At 46.1% G+C, this 19,048-nt stretch overlaps 13 protein-coding genes across 13 annotated transcripts; 8 read left to right on the forward strand and 5 right to left on the reverse strand.

Moving 5' to 3' along the window:
- Positions 1 to 70: 70 nt before the first annotated feature.
- Positions 71 to 781, forward strand: KUCA_T00004366001 (uncharacterized protein; the record flags this gene model as incomplete). Its single annotated transcript, XM_022601093.1, has 1 exon — positions 71 to 781. One exon carries the CDS (start codon positions 71 to 73, stop codon positions 779 to 781), a length of 711 nt encoding a protein of 236 aa, XP_022460374.1.
- Positions 782 to 1,470: 689 nt separating this feature from the next.
- Positions 1,471 to 2,556, forward strand: KUCA_T00004367001 (uncharacterized protein; the record flags this gene model as incomplete). The annotated part of the gene is made up of 1 exon (XM_022601094.1): positions 1,471 to 2,556. The coding sequence occupies one exon, from the start codon at positions 1,471 to 1,473 to the stop codon at positions 2,554 to 2,556; it is 1,086 nt and encodes a 361-aa protein (XP_022460375.1).
- A 1,014-nt stretch (positions 2,557 to 3,570) lies between these two features.
- On the forward strand, positions 3,571 to 5,166 carry KUCA_T00004368001 (uncharacterized protein; the record flags this gene model as incomplete). Its single annotated transcript, XM_022601095.1, has 1 exon — positions 3,571 to 5,166. One exon carries the CDS (start codon positions 3,571 to 3,573, stop codon positions 5,164 to 5,166), a length of 1,596 nt encoding a protein of 531 aa, XP_022460376.1.
- A 437-nt stretch (positions 5,167 to 5,603) lies between these two features.
- KUCA_T00004369001 (uncharacterized protein) lies at positions 5,604 to 5,705 on the forward strand (the record flags this gene model as incomplete). Its single annotated transcript, XM_022601097.1, has 1 exon — positions 5,604 to 5,705. One exon carries the CDS (start codon positions 5,604 to 5,606, stop codon positions 5,703 to 5,705), a length of 102 nt encoding a protein of 33 aa, XP_022460377.1.
- Positions 5,706 to 5,750: 45 nt separating this feature from the next.
- KUCA_T00004370001 (uncharacterized protein) lies at positions 5,751 to 6,062 on the forward strand (the record flags this gene model as incomplete). Its single annotated transcript, XM_022601098.1, has 1 exon — positions 5,751 to 6,062. One exon carries the CDS (start codon positions 5,751 to 5,753, stop codon positions 6,060 to 6,062), a length of 312 nt encoding a protein of 103 aa, XP_022460378.1.
- A 119-nt stretch (positions 6,063 to 6,181) lies between these two features.
- Positions 6,182 to 7,444, reverse strand: KUCA_T00004371001 (uncharacterized protein; the record flags this gene model as incomplete). The annotated part of the gene is made up of 1 exon (XM_022601099.1): positions 6,182 to 7,444. The coding sequence occupies one exon, from the start codon at positions 7,442 to 7,444 to the stop codon at positions 6,182 to 6,184; it is 1,263 nt and encodes a 420-aa protein (XP_022460379.1).
- A 445-nt stretch (positions 7,445 to 7,889) lies between these two features.
- Positions 7,890 to 9,143, reverse strand: KUCA_T00004372001 (uncharacterized protein; the record flags this gene model as incomplete). Its single annotated transcript, XM_022601100.1, has 1 exon — positions 7,890 to 9,143. The coding sequence occupies one exon, from the start codon at positions 9,141 to 9,143 to the stop codon at positions 7,890 to 7,892; it is 1,254 nt and encodes a 417-aa protein (XP_022460380.1).
- A 218-nt stretch (positions 9,144 to 9,361) lies between these two features.
- KUCA_T00004373001 (uncharacterized protein) lies at positions 9,362 to 10,768 on the reverse strand (the record flags this gene model as incomplete). Its single annotated transcript, XM_022601101.1, has 1 exon — positions 9,362 to 10,768. One exon carries the CDS (start codon positions 10,766 to 10,768, stop codon positions 9,362 to 9,364), a length of 1,407 nt encoding a protein of 468 aa, XP_022460381.1.
- A 385-nt stretch (positions 10,769 to 11,153) lies between these two features.
- KUCA_T00004374001 (uncharacterized protein) lies at positions 11,154 to 11,848 on the forward strand (the record flags this gene model as incomplete). The annotated part of the gene is made up of 2 exons (XM_022601102.1): positions 11,154 to 11,172; positions 11,235 to 11,848. The coding sequence occupies 2 exons, from the start codon at positions 11,154 to 11,156 to the stop codon at positions 11,846 to 11,848; spliced, it is 633 nt and encodes a 210-aa protein (XP_022460382.1).
- Positions 11,849 to 12,115: 267 nt separating this feature from the next.
- Positions 12,116 to 13,981, reverse strand: KUCA_T00004375001 (uncharacterized protein; the record flags this gene model as incomplete). The annotated part of the gene is made up of 1 exon (XM_022601103.1): positions 12,116 to 13,981. The coding sequence occupies one exon, from the start codon at positions 13,979 to 13,981 to the stop codon at positions 12,116 to 12,118; it is 1,866 nt and encodes a 621-aa protein (XP_022460383.1).
- Positions 13,982 to 14,172: 191 nt separating this feature from the next.
- KUCA_T00004376001 (uncharacterized protein) lies at positions 14,173 to 14,361 on the forward strand (the record flags this gene model as incomplete). The annotated part of the gene is made up of 1 exon (XM_022601104.1): positions 14,173 to 14,361. One exon carries the CDS (start codon positions 14,173 to 14,175, stop codon positions 14,359 to 14,361), a length of 189 nt encoding a protein of 62 aa, XP_022460384.1.
- KUCA_T00004377001 (uncharacterized protein) lies at positions 14,362 to 16,779 on the reverse strand (the record flags this gene model as incomplete). Its single annotated transcript, XM_022601105.1, has 1 exon — positions 14,362 to 16,779. One exon carries the CDS (start codon positions 16,777 to 16,779, stop codon positions 14,362 to 14,364), a length of 2,418 nt encoding a protein of 805 aa, XP_022460385.1.
- A 1,573-nt stretch (positions 16,780 to 18,352) lies between these two features.
- Positions 18,353 to 19,045, forward strand: KUCA_T00004378001 (uncharacterized protein; the record flags this gene model as incomplete). Its single annotated transcript, XM_022601106.1, has 1 exon — positions 18,353 to 19,045. One exon carries the CDS (start codon positions 18,353 to 18,355, stop codon positions 19,043 to 19,045), a length of 693 nt encoding a protein of 230 aa, XP_022460386.1.
- Positions 19,046 to 19,048: the final 3 nt, after the last annotated feature.

Genomic DNA, 19,048 nt, shown 5'->3' on the forward strand with positions numbered 1-19,048 from the left:
TCTTAATCAAGGTTTGTAGTGGTCTGATTAACTCATCCTGGCCATCACTTAAGCCACAATCATTCTTTCAATGGTTAAGAGGAAAGGAGGTTCTGTTGGTGGTTCCAAAGCAAAGAAAGCGAGGGAGACCCAAATAGTGAAGAACGAGGAGGGTCCAGATCGGAGCCCTGCCGGGGAATCACCAAAAAAACCACTACTCAAAAAACCCCCAGCTTTCAGTCCAGACTCAAAAGGCAGGCGGTTTTGGCTGATCAAATCTGAACCGCTCACCAGATTGGACGATAAAACTGGGGAAGATGTGGCTTTCCCTCTTTCTGAGTTTGCGAAGGTTGAGAGAGAACCATGGGATGGCGTGAGGAACTATGAAGCCAGAAATAATCTGCTATCAATGGCAGTTAACGACATTTGTCTCTTTTACCATTCGAATTGTCCCAAACCCGGAATTGTTGGAATAGCACGGGTGGTACAGGAGGCCTTTCCAGACGAGTCTCAGTTTGATCCGAAATCCAACCATTTCGATCCGAAAAGCAAAAGAGAGGAACCCAAATGGTGGTGTCCCGCCGTGAAATTCGTGGGAAGACTGAGGCACAAGGTAGCTGCAGCGGACCTCAAGATTGATTCGAGGTTTACTGATCTCGCATTGAATAAGCGAGGTCGTTTGAGTGTGACTCCAGTGAGTGAGTCACACTTCAAGCTAATACTGGAAATCAGCAAGGAGGGAGACATAGAAGACGACATTGATTGCGAGATTAGTCGTAAATATATTGTAGACGAAATATAGATCTGAGACCAGATACAGTTAAACTGTTTTGGAACAGTCCATTACTTCATTGATGCTGGTGTGACAGGCCAGCCACTTTAAGCATACAATTGTGGGATCAATAGGATCAAATCCGGTCAATGACCAAAGCCTCAGGGAGGTTGGCAAGTTGTCTTGATCTTTACTGGTATTTGGCCGATAATGGCTGGTGATGACAACCACCCCAGACTTTTCATTGGGCAGGTGCACAGCCCGGATCTGCCCTGGCAAATCTTAAACGGCCCACTTCAAGCACGTCATTATGATAAAAATAAACCATATTATTCAAATTCAAAATGGCGGTTCTTGTTTACTTCCTGATTTGGATTTAATTAAGACTATCCTCGTGAGAAATCGGCAAAAATTCTTTCCCCTGCATGGAAAACTTCTAAATTTAAACATTGGGGATCATCTTCCGCATTCGGGCTAATTGGTACTGTTTACATATTTCCCAATTAGGAAAAAACCGATATTGGGACCCACGCGATGACCAGCCATTTTTCATAGATACATTCTTTCGAGTTCCTAAAATAACTCGGCCGTTGTGGCCGTGAACAATATATAAAGGGGATGGAAGATCCTCTAATGATGGGTTTTTGTTTCTTCTTTATCATCAGTTCAACAGACAGAAGAACTTCTCCATCCTCATCACATCTCATCACATCATTATAATGCCAGCTACTAAATACTCCCTTCTGTGCGCCTTGGGTCTCAGTTCATCTGCTCTCGCTGCCTACATTCCATCTGAGCCATGGTCAACCTTGACACCTAAGGGAGACTACGCCGGTACTATTACCGACTACTCCAGCACTTTCGGTATTGCTATCAACCCAGTTGCTACTGCTGCTGCCAAGGTCAAGCGTGATGCCGTTTCTCAAATCGGTGACGGTCAAATTCAGGCTGACACTACCACCAAGAGCACTGCTGCTGTTGTGACTCAGATTGGTGACGGTCAGATCCAGGCCACCACTTCCACAAAGACTTCCGCTGCTGCTGTCGTGACTCAGATTGGTGACGGTCAAATTCAGGCTGACACCACCACCAAGACTTCCAAGACCAAGACTTCCGCTGCTGCTGTCGTGACTCAAATTGGCGATGGTCAAATTCAGGCTGACACCACCACCAAGACTGCTGCCGCCGTTGTGACTCAAATCGGTGACGGTCAGATCCAAGCCGACACTACCACCAAGACTGCTGCTGCTGTTGTGACTCAGATCGGTGATGGTCAAATCCAAGCCGACACCACCACCACCACTGCTGCCGCCGTTGTGACCCAAATCGGTGACGGTCAAATCCAGGCTGACACCACCACCAAGACCACCAAGACCAAGAAGACCAAGACCAGCACCAAGACCGGAGTCAGCCAGATCAGTGACGGACAGGTCCAAGCCACTTCTACTTCCTCCTCTGCCGCCGCTTCCTCTTCTTCCTCTTCTTCCGACCCAGTGACTCAAGTCTCTTGCAAGTCTGACGGTGCCTTGTCCTTGACTCTGTCTGGTTCCATTTTGACTGATGGTAAGGGAAGAGTCGGTTCTATCGTCGCAAACAGACAGTTCCAGTTTGACGGTCCACCACCACAGGCTGGTGCCATCTACGCTGCCGGTTGGTCCATCACCGATGATGCCAAGTTGGCCATCGGTAACACGACTGTCTTCTACCAATGTTTGTCTGGAACTTTCTACAACTTGTACGATGAGTCCATTGGTGACCAATGTACTGAAGTCTACCTTGACGTTGTTGACCTGATTTCATGTTAAACAACGCGTTGACAATCCTCAAAATTTCTTCTTCTCGTTCGATTTATTATTACTTCTCGGTTTTGCATGACAAACTCTTACGATTTTTCTAGCTGGTACATACATAGCATAATGGTTACACAAAATGAAAACAATAAAAAATTCTGCTCTTTCAATTCACATATCTTGTAAAATGCATTTGCATCTAATCTGTAGTTGATGATTAACATCATGTATGGATGCGGATAACCATGCATGCGCTCCCGTTTTCCTGGGGTTTTGAAGTCAATCAAAGAATTTGGATGCCCTCACCTACAGTCACATATTCCTAATTATATTTATTAAAATGTTTTATGGTGTCAACTAAAAGTTGTATAATGCTGATATTAGAGATTTTATCGAAAAGAGCTGCAACTAGTTGGGAATGATCAATGTTTTCAGGTAAGGCAAGAATAGATAAGCAAGATTGAATTTCCAAATCGGGAAGGCGCTTAAGGCGAATTCAGTAACAGTGTTCTGATCCATGGGCACAATTTCCTCATATCTGTTTCTCACAATAGAGAATCAGAAAAGGAGACCAAAGCATTTGTTCCATTCACATAAGGATCTTATTGGAGAATGAATGGAAGGTAGGATCGCTCCTGGCACAAGCGAGCAAATGTAAAGTCGAGATAAGGATAGCCCGGTCCCTCGCCAGGATATACCGTCTAAATTTTCGGCCGATCTCGAAGACAAATTAGGCCATATTTATCCAAAAGGGTAACTGATCCGACCGTACCTTATCTGATTTTGCCGTTCTATCTACCAGTTATTCCCCAGTTATAGCTCCCAAGGACCCCTTATCTATCACAATGTTGCGAAGAGGGTTTCTTCTATGAGACAAGTCGCCAGAAAAGGACAGAATTATCTACGATCGTTATCTATACTTGTTTGTTAAAAGTACATTTTTCGCCTTGATTTTGTGTATCCCGCTTCCCATTATTTTTGACTTGTCAGCTACCTTTCATTCCGAACTAATTGGTCAATCTCTGCCCTATGTCGGAGTTCAAAACACCAAAAGAGGTCATTTCCGTCTATGAAATTGACGAAGCACAACCAGACTCTGGTCCCGCTATCAGGAGCAAATTCGACCCACTTACGGGTGTCAGAAGAGGTCTAAAGACGAGGCATATCTCGATGATGGCCCTTGCAGGTGTCATTGGCCCAGGTGTCTTCGTGGGCATGGGTTCAGCTCTACATTCGGGTGGGCCAGTAGGTCTGATTGTGGGATTTTGCATTGTCGGATTGCTGGTCATAGCTATGATGAACTGTATCGGAGAATTGAACACTATGTACGATTTCAACTTCACTATCCACTGCTCCAGATGGGTTGATCCTGGTTTTGGTGCTGCCATAGGCTGGTGTTATGTCATGCTGTGGGCCTGCAATATGATTGCTGAATATGTATCTCTCACTTCCATTCTTTCCTTTTATACCGAAAAGGTACCCATCTACGGTTGGTATCTGATATGTTGGTTTTGCTTCACCATTTTTCAAACGCTGGGTGTCACAGCCTTTGGAGAGAGTGAGTACGTTTTGGCAATTCTGAAAATCATGTTTCTGAGCGGTGTCTACCTGTTCTCAATTATTTTTGCAGCTGGAGGAATTCCCGACCACTCTCCTGGAAACCCATTTAGAGATTATCCATTGCCTGACGGTTTCAAAAGTATTGCCAACTCTTTTGTATGGGCTGGTGCCTTCTACTCAGGTATCGAAGCAGTATCCATGACTACATCAGAGGCTGCCAACCCCAAGAAAGCTGTACCCATAGCTGTGAGACAGACCATCTGGAGAATAATTTTCATTTATCTCGGTGCGTCAATTGCGTACGGTATTACAGTCCCATGGAACGACCCACACCTATCTCTGTCAAACAAAACCATGAAGGCTCCAGCCACCATTGCTCTGGTAAAAGCAGGTTGGGCAAATGCGGGCTATTTTACCTCAACAATTATTCTTGTCACCTGTTTTTCCTCTGTCAACAGTTCCATCTACCTTGCAAGTAGATCTCTGTTCAATCTTGCGACGGAGGGAAACGCACCAAAGATATTTTCCAAGACTGACAGGAGAGGTACCCCATACGTCAGCATCCATGCTTGCCATTTGCTGGGATTTCTATCTCTTTTGTCGACTAGCTCGGGTGCTTCTACAGCCTACAGTTACATTGTCAGTTTGGCAGGTGTCTGTGCTTTCATAGTCTGGACTGCTATCGCTGTTGCCCAAATCAGATTTAGAAAAGGCTGGTTGGCTAATGGATATCCAAAGGAAGGTATTATTTACAAAGTTCCATTCTTTCCCCTGACATCGCTCTTCGCTGTTGTTTTGGGAGTCGTGCTTTCCTTGGTTCAAGGATGGTCTACTCTGAAGCCTTTCGATAAAGGAGACTTTATCGATGACTACATCATGCTTCCCATCTTCTTTATTGTATGGGGTGGTTATTCGTTCTACCACAAAAAGTTCTGGATTTCATATAAAGATATGGATTTCGAGACTGGTAGAAAAGATCTGGAAATCACAGAGGATGATTTGAAACATGCCGACGACCCTGAAGTTAAGCCATCATTGCTGTCGAAGCTCTGGGCAATGATCTGATAACCAATTTCTCTGTCTTTATTTCTTTCTTGTTTATTTTGTTTACTTTATATATTGGAATAGTACAATTAAATCTACTTTTTCTGAGCCAATTTTCGTACAAGTCTTCAGAGAAACATGTTCTTGGAGATATGATCCTCCTATTCTTCGGTCATCAGCTTCGTCATTCCTTTCCTAGGAATCATCTTGTGCAAAGTTGAATAGTCGCTCAGCAGAAGTGTATTATCCTCGGTGTGTCAAACATCTACATTGTAACTAAACTTTACGATATCTCGAAAATTTACATATTCATTTCCTTATCGCACCTGATAAGCTCTAGCATATTAGTAGAATGCACGACTTCTGTGTTGCGCACGAATCATCTGAAAACTCTGAGCTTCAACGACGACAACATTATCCTATTCTCCTACCACATCCTACACTATTCCCACGCAAGGATGTTATATGAACTAGTCGCGATAGCGCGTGTTTCTAACCCGGTGAAGCAACACCTGGATGCTATCAAGTACGTATTCTGTGCTTCTGTCATTCCCCTTTAGTTCAAAGATGTGGACCGACCGGATGACATTCATATAGGAATCAACATGAATTCTAACAGTTTTTCTAGTGTGTCCAAAACTATAGGAAAGATGGTGGTGGAGAATAGAGGAGTGCTAAGAAAGGTGATCTCTCTAGGTGTGAACCCACTCCCCAAAATCATGAGAAAGGCAGGGGATGGTCATTTCCAAGGATCCCAGTTTTTAATGTTATTTGACTCGTCTGCAACTGTTCAGAGTGAAATTCTGAGATCTCTCAGAAACGATCCGAGAGTTTTGAGGGTTAACGTGTTCAAAGTGAACGATAGCACAAACTTGAACGTTGCTTCCTCTGTGGAAAGAGCTAGAGCTTCGTTTTAGATGGAGAGGTCGAACGGTAATGAATGATGCATGTAAATATGAAATATTATAAGATTTGTGAATCTGATTGAGTTCATGGTTTCTTGTGAAGAGCGTAGGAGTTTTTGGGTGATGGAAGTTCAGTCAATGAGGTTGTCGATATCATGCAGAATGAATTCTTTTGCAGATTTATCTTCTGAAATACCGCCCTTCGGGGGTTTCAAAAGAGACTGGCCCCAAAGTGAGGAATTTGACTTCAGAAATGGGTATGGTGCCAGGGTTTGAGTAGGTGGCTGTGATATTGACTGATTTGGCTTGGTGACACTCTGAGGCACAACGCCAGTCTCCTTGACATTTTTGAAAGTTGGCCCCTTTATAGGTGAAAAAGCAGAAAACGCAGCAGGAAGATTCAGCGTCTGACTCGGAGAAAATCTTTCGCCGATTGAAAGTGGCTGCGGCGATTTGAAGGCACTCATCAGGCCAGGCAATTCGGCTGATAGCCTGGAGGTGGGCCTGGAAGAGGGCTTGGCCATATTGTAGGAACCCTCCAAACTTGAAATGCTAGACATTGTAGAATGGGTTCTGAAGTCGTCATCCGAGTCGTAAGTGCTGGAATTGCCCAGAGTTTCGGAGTTCTCCATAAAACTATTGGTTGGTGATTTGAGCTCGAGTACTCTTCGCTTGAACTGCATCGCCTCGAACATCTTTTCAACGTCATTGACAACTGCAACGCATTCCATGGTTCCAATGGTATCGTTCTGGGAAACACAATCATTGAGTTGCTTTAATAGTTGATTAACAAATGAGGTATATTTTTCAACCGTTTCCTCGGAGAGAGGGTGGCTATCGTCATACAGAAACAGATGGTCCTCCAGCTCTTTTCCGATGGTGATGAGCTTGGCCTTGGAGTATGTTACCGAAATTTCCTCTTCCAATTTGTTTTTCAGCCGAATAATCCTAAAGCTCAATTCACATAAGATCGTTCCTGGATCGGAAATGCACTGAAGAGGCGAGAGACTAGAGACATACTCGTTCAAGTCCTCGACCTCTTCGCTGATATCTATAAGCAACCGTCTCAGATCAAGACAACTCTGCAAAATCTGCGTGGCCAATTGTGAATTGAGTTGACGTTTTTTGAACTCTTCCGGACTCATATGAACTCCTCGGGACACTATCTGGAAATTCAACGAGGCCTTATGCCATGTAGAGGAACGTAGTCCTATTCTTTCAAGATCCCTAAGGATCTGGAACCCATCAAGACATGATTGTTTCAGTTTCACCTGTTCCTGTGGAATCCCTCTTATTAAAGAGAGCAGCTTACTAGACTTCTCTTTATCTTTGTTGAGACCTGGATCCTTCAGCAGCAGGATCAACGGGTCCTGGTAGATCTGGATTTCAGCCATATCTGGCCGTTGGTTGGATGTGGGGCAGGAGACTTTTTCACCGATAGTGATCCCAGTCTGAAAAACAGCACAGATGCAAAACTAAAGACGGAGATATGCCTATGAGCACCCTCAGATTACCATTACCGGTTTTGTAAGAATATAATTGCGGTGGAGTGGAAATGGGCCGAGATGAAATCAAAGAAAAGTCGTCTGAAAAGTTTAGATAGGGACCTCTGACCAGATCACGCCATTGGCTGGTTCGGCAGAAAGGCTAACGGCTAACTACGATTCTACCGGTTTAAATACACGTATTTGACGCTCAAACTCAACGAAAAATTGGTTACACATTATTACAGATGGCCAATTCAGAAAACCAACAAAAACGGGTAAATAAAATAAAACACGCGCGAAATGAATGACCACAAAGCATGTGGCTCTGAGCCGAGCTTCTCTTCACTTATCCTTATATCTGCCTGCCAAACTTCTCATCCAGCACTTTGTTCTTCATGTACAAGTACCAATCCTCCAAAGTACCAATGTTCTCGTGCAGCGCAACTATGATGATGGTCATATTGTCAAACCCGATACCCGTGATGGTGTTAGCCATGTTCAGACAATTCTCCAGAATCAGCTCGATTATTTCGTCTAGTCTCTTCCCCAATGCCAACTGGTTTCTGATCAACTGCACCAACTTGTGCGTCTTGTAACAGTCCCATATTCCATCGCATGCCAGCACGATGAACTCATCACTGGAGTTGAGCTTGTGGTATATTATTTCTGGGTCCACCGTCACCTGGTATTCCTCCGGAGAAGTGAGTTTCTGGCGTGAGGCCGCACGTAGCGGTTGTTGCTGTTGAGATTGCGAAGGCTGATTTGTCGTATTCAGAGAGTCAAACGCCTTTCTGTTGAGCAATCCCGACCGAGCGGTATTCGTTATTCTGTGGTGGTTATTTGCGTTGTGCATTTTGAAACTGAAGTCGCCAAATGCCCGCGACAGTGCAAGCACCCCATTCACTCTGTTATCAGTGACGTAGCCTCCATCGTTTCTGATGCGCAGAAGCTCGCCAAAATTCTTGGGCTTATGGTCAAACGAAAGCATCTTGGGAGCACCCTTGTCGCAACTCAAAATACACCGCGAGTCGCCAACGTTGGCCACCACAAGATACCCGTCAATCATAATAGCAACCACAGCTGTTGATCCTGATCGAATGCCCTTGTTGTACAGCTCATTGTCGCACACCATGAAGGCTGATTTGAATATTGTGATAAGCTCTAGCTGGTCAACCAGAGCTGGCTTTTTCGAATTTTCGCTCGAAATCGTCGCATCTTTCTCCAACGCCACCGATGTCGATATCAATGTGTCTGTATCTGTATTTGTGTCTATTGTTGCCGTCAAGGTAGAAACTTCAGCTCCTTGCTCAGGGTGCTGCCTCGGGCTAATCCCATTGATAGCTGCCTCTAGTCTCTCGGATATAATCTGCGGCAATCTCGCGCCTATATATTTCGAGGCATCCGCTCCACCGTGACCATCAAAAACTCCGAAAACAGTGTATCCAGCTTTGCCAGAGTCCCGATCTGGTTCCACAATCAGATCGCAGTAGGCGTCCTCCATAGTCAGCCGGTAGCCCTGCATCTCGCCCACGACGTGCGACACCTTGTCGAACTCGCACGTCTTGATGTGTTTTTCCGTGATGGGCTGCGATAGGAATTGACCCATTGTAGATGCTTTTCACGGGATTGGGCTTGTACGGAAACGCGGGTGTTCTAAAGGGGCAGGCGAGGCGAGAAAAGAGAATAGTCTCCCCTCCTAGGCAATCGCCGCCGGCCGGAAGTGAGGTCGTGCAGTGGCTAAATATCCAGGTGCGGCGTTTTATATATTTATTGATCAATACTAATAATACTTAAAGGGTCTCTTCTTTCTTGTCTTGTTCGTCCTCACATCTTCAGCAGCTCCTTCACAAAGTTCTCGCCCCAGAAACTGGCCGTGTATTTTTCGATGTACTTGAACATTTTATCGAAATTGCCCTTTCTCTTTTCGTCGGACATGGTCAAGCCCTCATAGATCGCATCACTCAATTCCTCGGTGTTCCATGGGTTCACGATCAAGGCGCCATTGAGGGATTGCGCAGCACCGGCAAACTCACTAAGAATCAACGAGCCGTGTTTCTTCTCCTGGCAGGCCACATACTCATAACTCACGAGGTTCATACCGTCACGTGTGGAGCTCACGAAGCAGACATCACATGCTCCGTAGACGGCAATCAGTTCGTCAAACGGAACAGACTTGTGCATGAAGTGGATGGGTACAAATTCAACCGTGCCAAAACGGCCGTTGATGCGGCCAACCAGCTCATTCACCGTGGCTCTAAGATTCTGGTATTCTTCAACATCTCCGCGCGAGGGCACAGCAATCTGGATCAGGACGACTTTGCCAATCCATTCCGGGTGGGTCTCGAGAAAGATCTCAAAAGCATGCAGCTTTTGGGGAACACCCTTGATATAGTCTAGTCTATCAACACCAACAATAAGCTTGACCCCTTGGCCGAAGTTGCGCTCGAGGGTCTGGACCCGTTGGATCACCTCGTCGGTCTTCATTCCGCTGGTGAACTTCTCAACGTCGATTCCGATCGGATACGCTCCCACGTTGACCATACGGTTGTTGTAACGAACTCCCTGTGGTGAAGTTGGCGCCTTCACCACACGCTCCACGGAACTCAGAAAGTGCCGGACGTAGTCATAGGTGTGGAAGCCGATAAGGTCGCAGCTCAGGACTCCCTCGAGTATCTCCTTCCGCACGGGCAGAATACGGTATATCTCCGAAGACGGGAACGGAGTGTGCAAAAAAAATCCCAGACGAACATTCTTCAAACCTTTGCGGTCAATGATTGCCCTGAGCATCTCAGGAAGCAACATCAGGTGGTAATCGTGGATCCACACAAGATCATCGTCAACCACCTTCTCGGCAATGGCCTCTGCAAACAGTCGATTGGCCTCGATGTAAGCCACCCACGAATTCTCATCAAAATTCATCTCACCTGGATGGTAGTGGAAAAGAGGCCACAAAATGCTGTTGGAGAAACCGTTATAGTGCAGGTCCGCGATCTCGTCAGACAACCATATGGGAAAGCATTTGAACTTCTCCTTGAGGTCCGATTCGACCTTGGCCTTGTCCTCGTCCGCGACTTCTAGTCCTGGCCATCCAAACCACTTGAACGGGGATTTGAGTCCTTGCAGAGCGGTAACAAGACCTCCGGATGACATGGTATACTCGTACTCACCTGACGGTGTCTTCTTGATGGTGACGGGCACCCTATTGGATACCACGAGAACATTGGGCGCCATTGGAGATTTTGGTATGTCAGCACAATTCTCTTAACAATCACGGCTTTACACGGGTTAATGAAGCCAGAAATAAAGTCTCTATGGTGGTGGAGACAGAGGTGAAATTGTACCCGAAGGAGCCCACATGTGTGCCCCGGATTGGGATTGATAGCAACTGATGAAGAATCTAGAAGGAGTGCACCGCTCAAGAAAAGCATCGAAATTGTCGTGTACCGCGTCCAACGCTTGAGAATCGTCTGGAAGGGTAGTGCGCCTTCTCAAATCTGCAAATGCTGGGTGAGAGCGTCTGGGCAGGTGGACACTTTTTAGCGGTTGGCCCAGGATCCGGCTTTCTTCGCTTTTTTTTCAGATTTGACGAGGATATCAGTTTAATCGCACATATATCATGTCTATTGTCCCAGAAGGTGAGTAGTGGCTTTTTAAGTGGTGCACAATTGATAGGCGTACTAACGTGATGTGCTTGCAGTCTTGTGGGCCCAGCGGTCCAACGCCACGGAGTTGGCCAAGAACGTGTTGTTTTTGACGGTGAACATTACCGATCCCGAGAACTTGAAGGTCGAATTGACCAAAGATGCTCTCAAGCTGTCTGCGCACTCGACCACGCATGACAAAGACTATTCTTTAGAGCTCAACTTCTACGAAGAGATCGATCCAGAAGCCTCCAAGCATGACGTTTCTGGTTCGCACATTCTTTTCCGTTTGCAGAAGGCGAAAGCCCAGGAGGGATTCTGGCCACGTTTGATAAAGGAAAAAGGAAAGTTCCGTTACATCAGGACTGATTTTGACAAGTGGGTCGATGAGGACGAGCAAGAGGAGGCGGATCCTGTTGCTGATGAGATGGCAGGTGGAATGCCAGGAATGCCCGGTATGCCCGACATGGGAGGACTGGGTGGAATGGGTGGAATGCCTGGTATGGATGGTCTTGATGGGTTCGACTTCAGCAAGTTGGCTGGAGGAGATTTTGGTGGTGCTGATATCAGCCAACTGGCTGCTTCTCTGGGTGGTGGAAACGCTTCAGATATGTTGAACCAGAGTGCCGAGGTTGAGTCTTCTGATGATGAGGAAGAGTCTGAGAAATAGGAGAAGAAAGAAAGAGGAATGGGGGTCATTGACTCGTATTAGCTAGGGAAAAACAATGTCTATTATTGAGTTCTACGTAAGAGAGAAGATGAAAAAGCTTCGAACAAAGAAAGTCATTTAAATAGCTTTGTGAAAGGAAGTGCACGTGTAGCACCCATAAATCAGCCTTGATTAAGCAAATATTAGCAACCCGATGAAGAAAAGACCTTCTAGTTAGTCTGGTGACTATCTAGCCCAATTAAACTGCGTAATCTTATCGTCAGAATTCTAGTTTTCAATGCCTCTAGTCTGCGAGATCAACTGGTCCAGTTCTTTCTGGATCACTGGATCTTCGACTTTCCGTCTCAGATTCACCAAGACCTCGCTGTCTTCCCAGCCATGTTTTTTAACGTCGTCCATCCCAAACCCATAGATTGAATACAGGCCATACAATGCCACCAAGGCTGATGCCACCAATGCAATGTAGCCCTTTATAGTGAAGCCTAATGGTAAAGGCTCAGGTTGGAGTTTTTCACCACGAAGGTCATACCAATCATAGACGTTTCCTGCTGCATTACCATAAGCATGGAACTGATTGCTGTTGACACAGTTGTCCAGCTGATCTTTGGGTAAATTTGATCCCAGTTGCTGCTGGATCTTTAGAGGTGCCTCCACTAGCGTCAGCGATAATCCTTGCTCCAAGTGCCAGTCCAAATGGCAATGGAAAGCCCATACACCAGGGTTGTCGGACTTGTATCTGATTACAAAATGACCATTTGCGGCAACAGTGAGCGTGTCTCTCCTACTTGGAAACTCTGGAAATTGTCTAGAGTGATTGGCATGGTAAGGATGAGGTACATCGTGGGGCTTTGACCTTTCGAGTATCTGAAACTCGTGTCCATGCAGATGGAAAGGGTGCTTGTTGTCGTCAAAATTGTTCAAAACGATCTCAATTGTTTCGTTATAATTCAGAACAAACGTGTTAGTATTTGACCCATAGATCTTTTCGTTCGTAGCCATTTTCCCAGAAGATAAAACCGTATAAAGGGTAGGCACCTTAGGAGCCATGTAGCTCTTTTCGTTGAAAAGGGCATAGACCACGCCATCCCCAAGCATCTCCATCTTCATATCAACAACTATGGACATATCAGGTTCCGGTAACAACGGCATTCTATCAACAGGCACCAGATCGACGTCGTTGACAAAATTTAAATCCCAGGTGTCCAGGTCGGTTCGCTGAGGAAGAGGAAGGTTCTCGTCATAGACTACCCAGTTTGTGGAAACAGTTTGCAGGTCATCTGGCACAGTATCTAGCATCTGCTCATCCATCTTCTGTACCAGGGCATAGTTTTTCTTCCCTTTCTTGGTTCTTAGAAGGACTGAACATCTCTGGCCCACGGAGAGATATAAGAGCTCGGTCTTTGCAGGATCCACCAATACACCGTCCACTTCCACTATTTCAAACTCGTGGTCTTCAAGATACACCCATTGTGACACCATGATGCCCATGTTGATGAACCGGAGCAAATAGGTCTTTTCAGGCTCGACATTGAAGGTCACGTTTTTGGAGTCGTTCATCAACGCGTTTTGCGGGATAGGCTCTCCTCCAGTAGGATTATATTTTGATAGCTGTCTTTTGGTCAACACGGTGCTGAGGTCGTGATACCAGTCACTGATCGTAATAACCTTTTCCTCGTCGTATTGCAAGCTTTCGACCCCGTTTTCCGCGTCTCTGATGATGAAAGCGCCTCTAAGACCATCACTATATTGAGCACAAGTATGTGAATGATACCAATACGTTCCACTCTGGCCATCCACTGTGAAATTATACAACATAGAACTACCCTCCATTATGGGACATTGCGTAAACCCTACTGGACCATCGTACCAGTTTGAAGAATGCTGATATAAACCATGGAAATGCATGGAAGTGGTGGAGTTTCCAAGCTCATTGATAAGCCTGAATTCCACACGATCGCCTTTGTTCACTTCTATGGTTGGCAAAGGCCAAGTACCGTTCAGTGTGATAACTGGTCTGTACTTAACACCGTCAGGGTTCAGCCATGCCCACCTAGCAGCATAGTTAAAAGTGTGGGTTTTGGCCTGTACTGATACCAACAGACAGACCAATAACAGTGCATTTGCCAGTAACATGAGACAAGTTCCTAAGCGCCGCGACTGGTGAAAGAGATCTTGTGAATTCTGGCCGTCTAAGAGTTGCCAAGGCAAACAAACCGTTTTACATGGCGTGTTTTGATCAGGTTTGAGATTTTGGTCACGTGGTAAGTGCGGCTCGTAACGTTGACGTGTTTCAGAAAGATTTCTTTCCACCGGTTGATTCAACAATGGAGTACAACGCCACGAATAAATCCCTGAAAGTTGGGAGGGTTAGTACATATTTACTGGAAATGGTTCAAATATTAGAGCGCAATGTTTTGGGGGTGGTGGTATTAAAGGAGACTATCGTCAGGCGGGATAGACTGGGTGCGGATATAGGTGCAAATGAGTTTGAAGAAGTGATCTTCTGCGGTTGATCACTGTCTCTCATTCAGCCAATCAAACAGGGTCATTCTCAAAGGCTCATACATCTTGATATGGCCAAAAAGCGCGTCAGTCTGTTTGTGTGTACTGGAAATCGCTTTCATCTCCTGCCTGTGGAATCTGGAGAGCTTATGGGTCTTCAAATAGTCCGTGCTGATTTCAGGATAGTCCAGCAACTGTATGACCTGCTCATCAGAAAGCTCATTTACCCATGAGGCAAATCTGTCGATGGAGAACTTTCCGTCTTCCTCTTCATACGCTGTGTGTGGAAGAATCTTTTTGATCTTGTCCTCATGGATCCAAAGTCCTAACTTCTCCACAAAGTTGAAATGTTCACATTCAGACCTGGCAAGACCCTTTTTATACTCGACAATTAGCATGTCCTTGATCTTATTGGGTATGGCGGTGGGGACACCTTCCATCATGGTGAGTCTCATGGGCGATATCTCGTCAAACGAGTAGAAATGGTTGTTTCTACAGTTGAAAACGGGGATAGTCGACTCTTCGCCATACGCCTGTTTCCATCTGTTGGCATAGTCATGGTACCTAACCGGCATCTTGGTGTTGGTGATGGCCAAACCGGTGATGTCTATGAAGGTTCCGGAATCCACATCGATGAATCTGGCATCGATATTGTTGTTTCCATTTCCCTTCACACGGTGTGTTGAGAAAGTTCCACAGTCGATGAAGAACTTTCCGTATCCTTCACGTGGATCTTCCACTACCAGTGTCTGGTTGTACAGCTTGCCGAATCTGTCTAATTCCGTGACGGGCATCTGAACATCTGTATCCATATCCCAGGGGAACGTCATTCCGTCCCAGTACCACGCAAGCAACGAGCCATGTGCTATCCATTGAACAATGCCCTGGTCGTACGTGAACGAGAGCCAGTTACGGATCAGTCTTTGTAGAACAATACGTTTCCGCTGAGTCAATTGCTCCTCGTTGAAGGACTCGTGCAATTTCTGCGAAAATCCGCCCGCATAGAACCGGAAATCGTAATGGTGACCGTTATCCGAGTTTGGAAGAGGCATTGTCAGCTGGGCCTCGAAAAAGAATTTGCCCAGATCTTGGTCTGCCAGATCATAGGAAACACGCAGGTTCTTGCAGTACGAAACTTCGTTCTCAGGCATGAAGAAACGAGAATAATAATCGTCTTCTGTCACCAAGCCGTTTTGCCAGTTGTCAAATTCAATCTCGTGAGCCTCAACCTTTGCCTCGCATTCTGCCAGAATCTTCTCCACCTTTGCGGTTCCAAATTCAAACATCTCGGGAATAAGATGCAGCCGGTTCTGGGTCTCGGGATTGAGAATTTGGGCCAATTGTGGCTGGGCAGCATACCGAGGCGGAATCTCACTGATGAGCTTGTCAAACTCTTCCATTGCATTCAGGGGAATTTTGTCGCTCTCTTTGGTGAGCCCATGCTCAAACAAATACGAATCCATGAGTTCGGATTCTATCGCCTTTTGCGTTCCATCTACTAACACCTGGTAGGAACCACCCTTTGCCTGGAACATGATCCTCGCTGGAGGAGGAACACTAGTCAGGAGATAGGTCTTCGAGACAAGCAGCATATCCTCCGGATTGGTTCTTGTGCTTATGTACTTAGTGACCGCAAATCCCGGAAGCGCATCCACTGATGGCAGTTTCCACTTGGAGAGCATCTCCGAAGTGATGTCTGCAGCATTGGTACAAAACCCCTCGGCCTCATTCCCGTTGGCTCTGGAAATGAGCTCCTCGCACGAGACCTTCGACTCAGGTGGTCGCGTTATAAACGGGTTCAGGTACGTGAAGTCGGTCCAATCCGTCCACGAAAACGGCACTCTGATGGTTGAGTCTGCCTTTGGATTCCGCTCATTCTTAGGGTTCTTCATAAGGAACTCCTTCCGGATATAGTTGAGATAAAGACTCAATGTGAAGCGGGGGTCATACGACAAAATATGCTCCGTATTCTGGAGAGACTCTGGGCTGTGCTCATTCCAGAACAATCTGTCGAAGGAATGCTCAAACCTGGGCAAAACTTCGAACTCTTTGGGTTTCCAAACCGCAACGTTGTCGTGCGGTAGAGTGTTTAACAACCAACTGTTTCCGCCCACCTGATGCGCCTTATTGAGCAATTCTGTTTCGAACGAGGAAAGACTCAAATCATCGTCTCCAGGCACCATAAGACCATTCAAATTTTTGTTCCGAAAAGCCTCTGAGGTAATCTCCCACTTCATTAAAGCACGTGCTGTTTGATCGATCTGGGTTATAGGTTGCGTGTCGTGAACCTCGTGATGTATCACCCGAAACCGGTAGAGATCGACATTGTTGAGCAGCAAAATAGCCAGTGTGATCAGCGACGTTGCGACCACGAGATTGCGGCGGGTCAGCACGCGACGACGGCGATTTCGCAAGCCAAAAGGGATCATTGTAAAAATCTGGATACACGGCCGTTTTTGGCCTTTGGCCTTGATGGGTGCTTTCTCAGATTCTTTCGGACCTTCGAAGTCCTCTTGAATCAAGCAATGTGTAGAATTGGTAGCAATAGGTCCAAATAATGGAGCTGAAATGGTGGTATTGAATACCTGGTTGGCTTGGAGTAGACACGCGGAGCAAATGAACAAAGCTATCCAGTAAGAGAGGAAGCCGTCAAATTATCAACTAGAGTGAAACTGAAAACCTCAAAACGCTTAAAGGCTAAAGACCGGAATGGTTAACTTGGCACGCTCGGAAACGGAATGAGCTCAACGGCGACAGGGTTTGGACGCACTGCCTTTTTTCATGACATGATAGCTGGTTGAGTGATAAAAGGGTTGATGATGGAATCCTTCGGATTGATTTTATGAAGATTATACTAGTCATACATATCAAGCTTCTCAGTGTCTGAAGTCCTTTCTTGCTCGTTCCTGAAGGGTTCTGAAGCTAAGCAACTAAACCGGATTTGCATTTTAGACCGTAATTGGTATCGGAATCGTGTCTGGGCTAACTTGCGGACTACTGGCCGTATTGGCAATCAAACTAAAGTAATAGCTTGCAAATGGTTCCGGTTTAGCGCGTACACATGAAATTCAGTCGGAAAACAAGAAAACCACGGGGAACCGCAGCAGAAAGGGTTTCAGCAAGGCTTATCGCTTGGAAAGTCTTGAGAGGGCGGTATCTTCCAATTCACCCAGTAAACACCAGTGCATTATTCATGGCCGCTTTACTGAGCGAGTGTCAATAATTTTTTTCACGTAATTTGGATTGGACCTATTGAACCCTTAAATCGGAAGGGTGAGATCGTACCTGACGAAGACGCAAAGCTTATCAATGGTGTATCCGATAATTGGCCCGTGGTATCGACCGAGAATGCCCAAATACAACAATATATGCTTAAACTTTCCTTTTCCAACCCAGCCAGTTGCGCGCAGTCCCCGCCCCATAGGTCTAAAACTTACTCAACGTGTCTATCAAAGCAGCCAAGCCAAAAACAAGGTTCGCTCCGACGCGTAGCGGGTGCGTCAATCCGTACATGGTTAGTCTTACCCTAAACCAAGCCGGTAACTGGAAGCGAAAGATGCACTGGCATGTATACAAGTTAATCAAACTCAGTAGGACCAGATTTACTCAGATAAGCTCGCTTTATGACTTGAATGTTCTATTATTGATTTCAGGCAATCAATAATATTGTTTGCTGTATTTTGACCTTGAGTGTGGGAACAGTCGCGATTGCTAAGACTGCCTTCGCAGTTTCCGATCTTGCACCTGCGGGGCCATTACTGGTTGGAGCACGCTTCACGATGTTGAAAATGTTTTTCAGGCGGCAGACCCTTGAGATTGAATTCGCTGGTGCACTATTGTTGAGACACTACCCCCATTGCACAGAACCATTTTACAGGGGGCAGCTGTCTTCTGCTTCTGCTGCGACAAGATAGCAAGCCAAAGCTTTGGATAAAGTTCCAAAGAGGGATCTTGGCATAATTGTGGTATTCGCGGAATTGTCTCTGTTTTTGATTTCGCACGATGCAAGTGTTCGAGTGGATGTTCGGCAAGAGCCTGACGCCCCAGGAACAGCTCCGCAAGAACCAGAGAGCTCTGGAAAGAACGCAGAGGGAATTGGATCGCGAACGGGTCAAATTGGAACAGCAGGAGAAGAAGATTATTCAGGAGATTAAGAAGTCAGCCAAAGCAAACCAGATCAAGGCAGTGAAGATACAAGCCAAAGACCTTATACGTATTCGCAAGAACGTTGAGAAGTTCCAGCGTATGAAAATCCAGCTTCAGGCAATTTCGCTACGAATCCAAACGGTTCGCTCGAACGAACAAATGGTCCAATCAATGAGGTCTGCCACACAGCTTTTGAACTCCATGAATAGATCCATGAATCTTCCGCAGTTGCAGAGGATCACCATGGAATTTGAGAAACAGAATGATATAATGGACCAGAGACAGGAAGTTATGGACGATGCCATTGGCGACATGATGGACGGAGAACTGGACGAGGAAGATGAGGATGAGGTAGATGAGGTTGTGGGAAGGGTCATGGATGAGATTGGAATAGACTTGAACTCTTTGTTGAAGGACACGCCCAGCGGAGTGTCTGTGGAGCCCGTCAAGTCGCAACCCCAGAGGCAGATGGTTGCACAGGGAGCTGGTGGAGGTGGAGCTGAAGACGATGATTTGCAGGCGCGGCTTGATAGTCTGAAAAGGAATTGAGTG

Source organism: Kuraishia capsulata, genomic scaffold (genome assembly GCF_000576695.1).
Source record: "Kuraishia capsulata CBS 1993 genomic scaffold, Kuraishia_capsulata_scaffold_5, whole genome shotgun sequence".
NCBI classification, from domain to species: domain Eukaryota; kingdom Fungi; phylum Ascomycota; class Pichiomycetes; order Pichiales; family Pichiaceae; genus Kuraishia; species Kuraishia capsulata.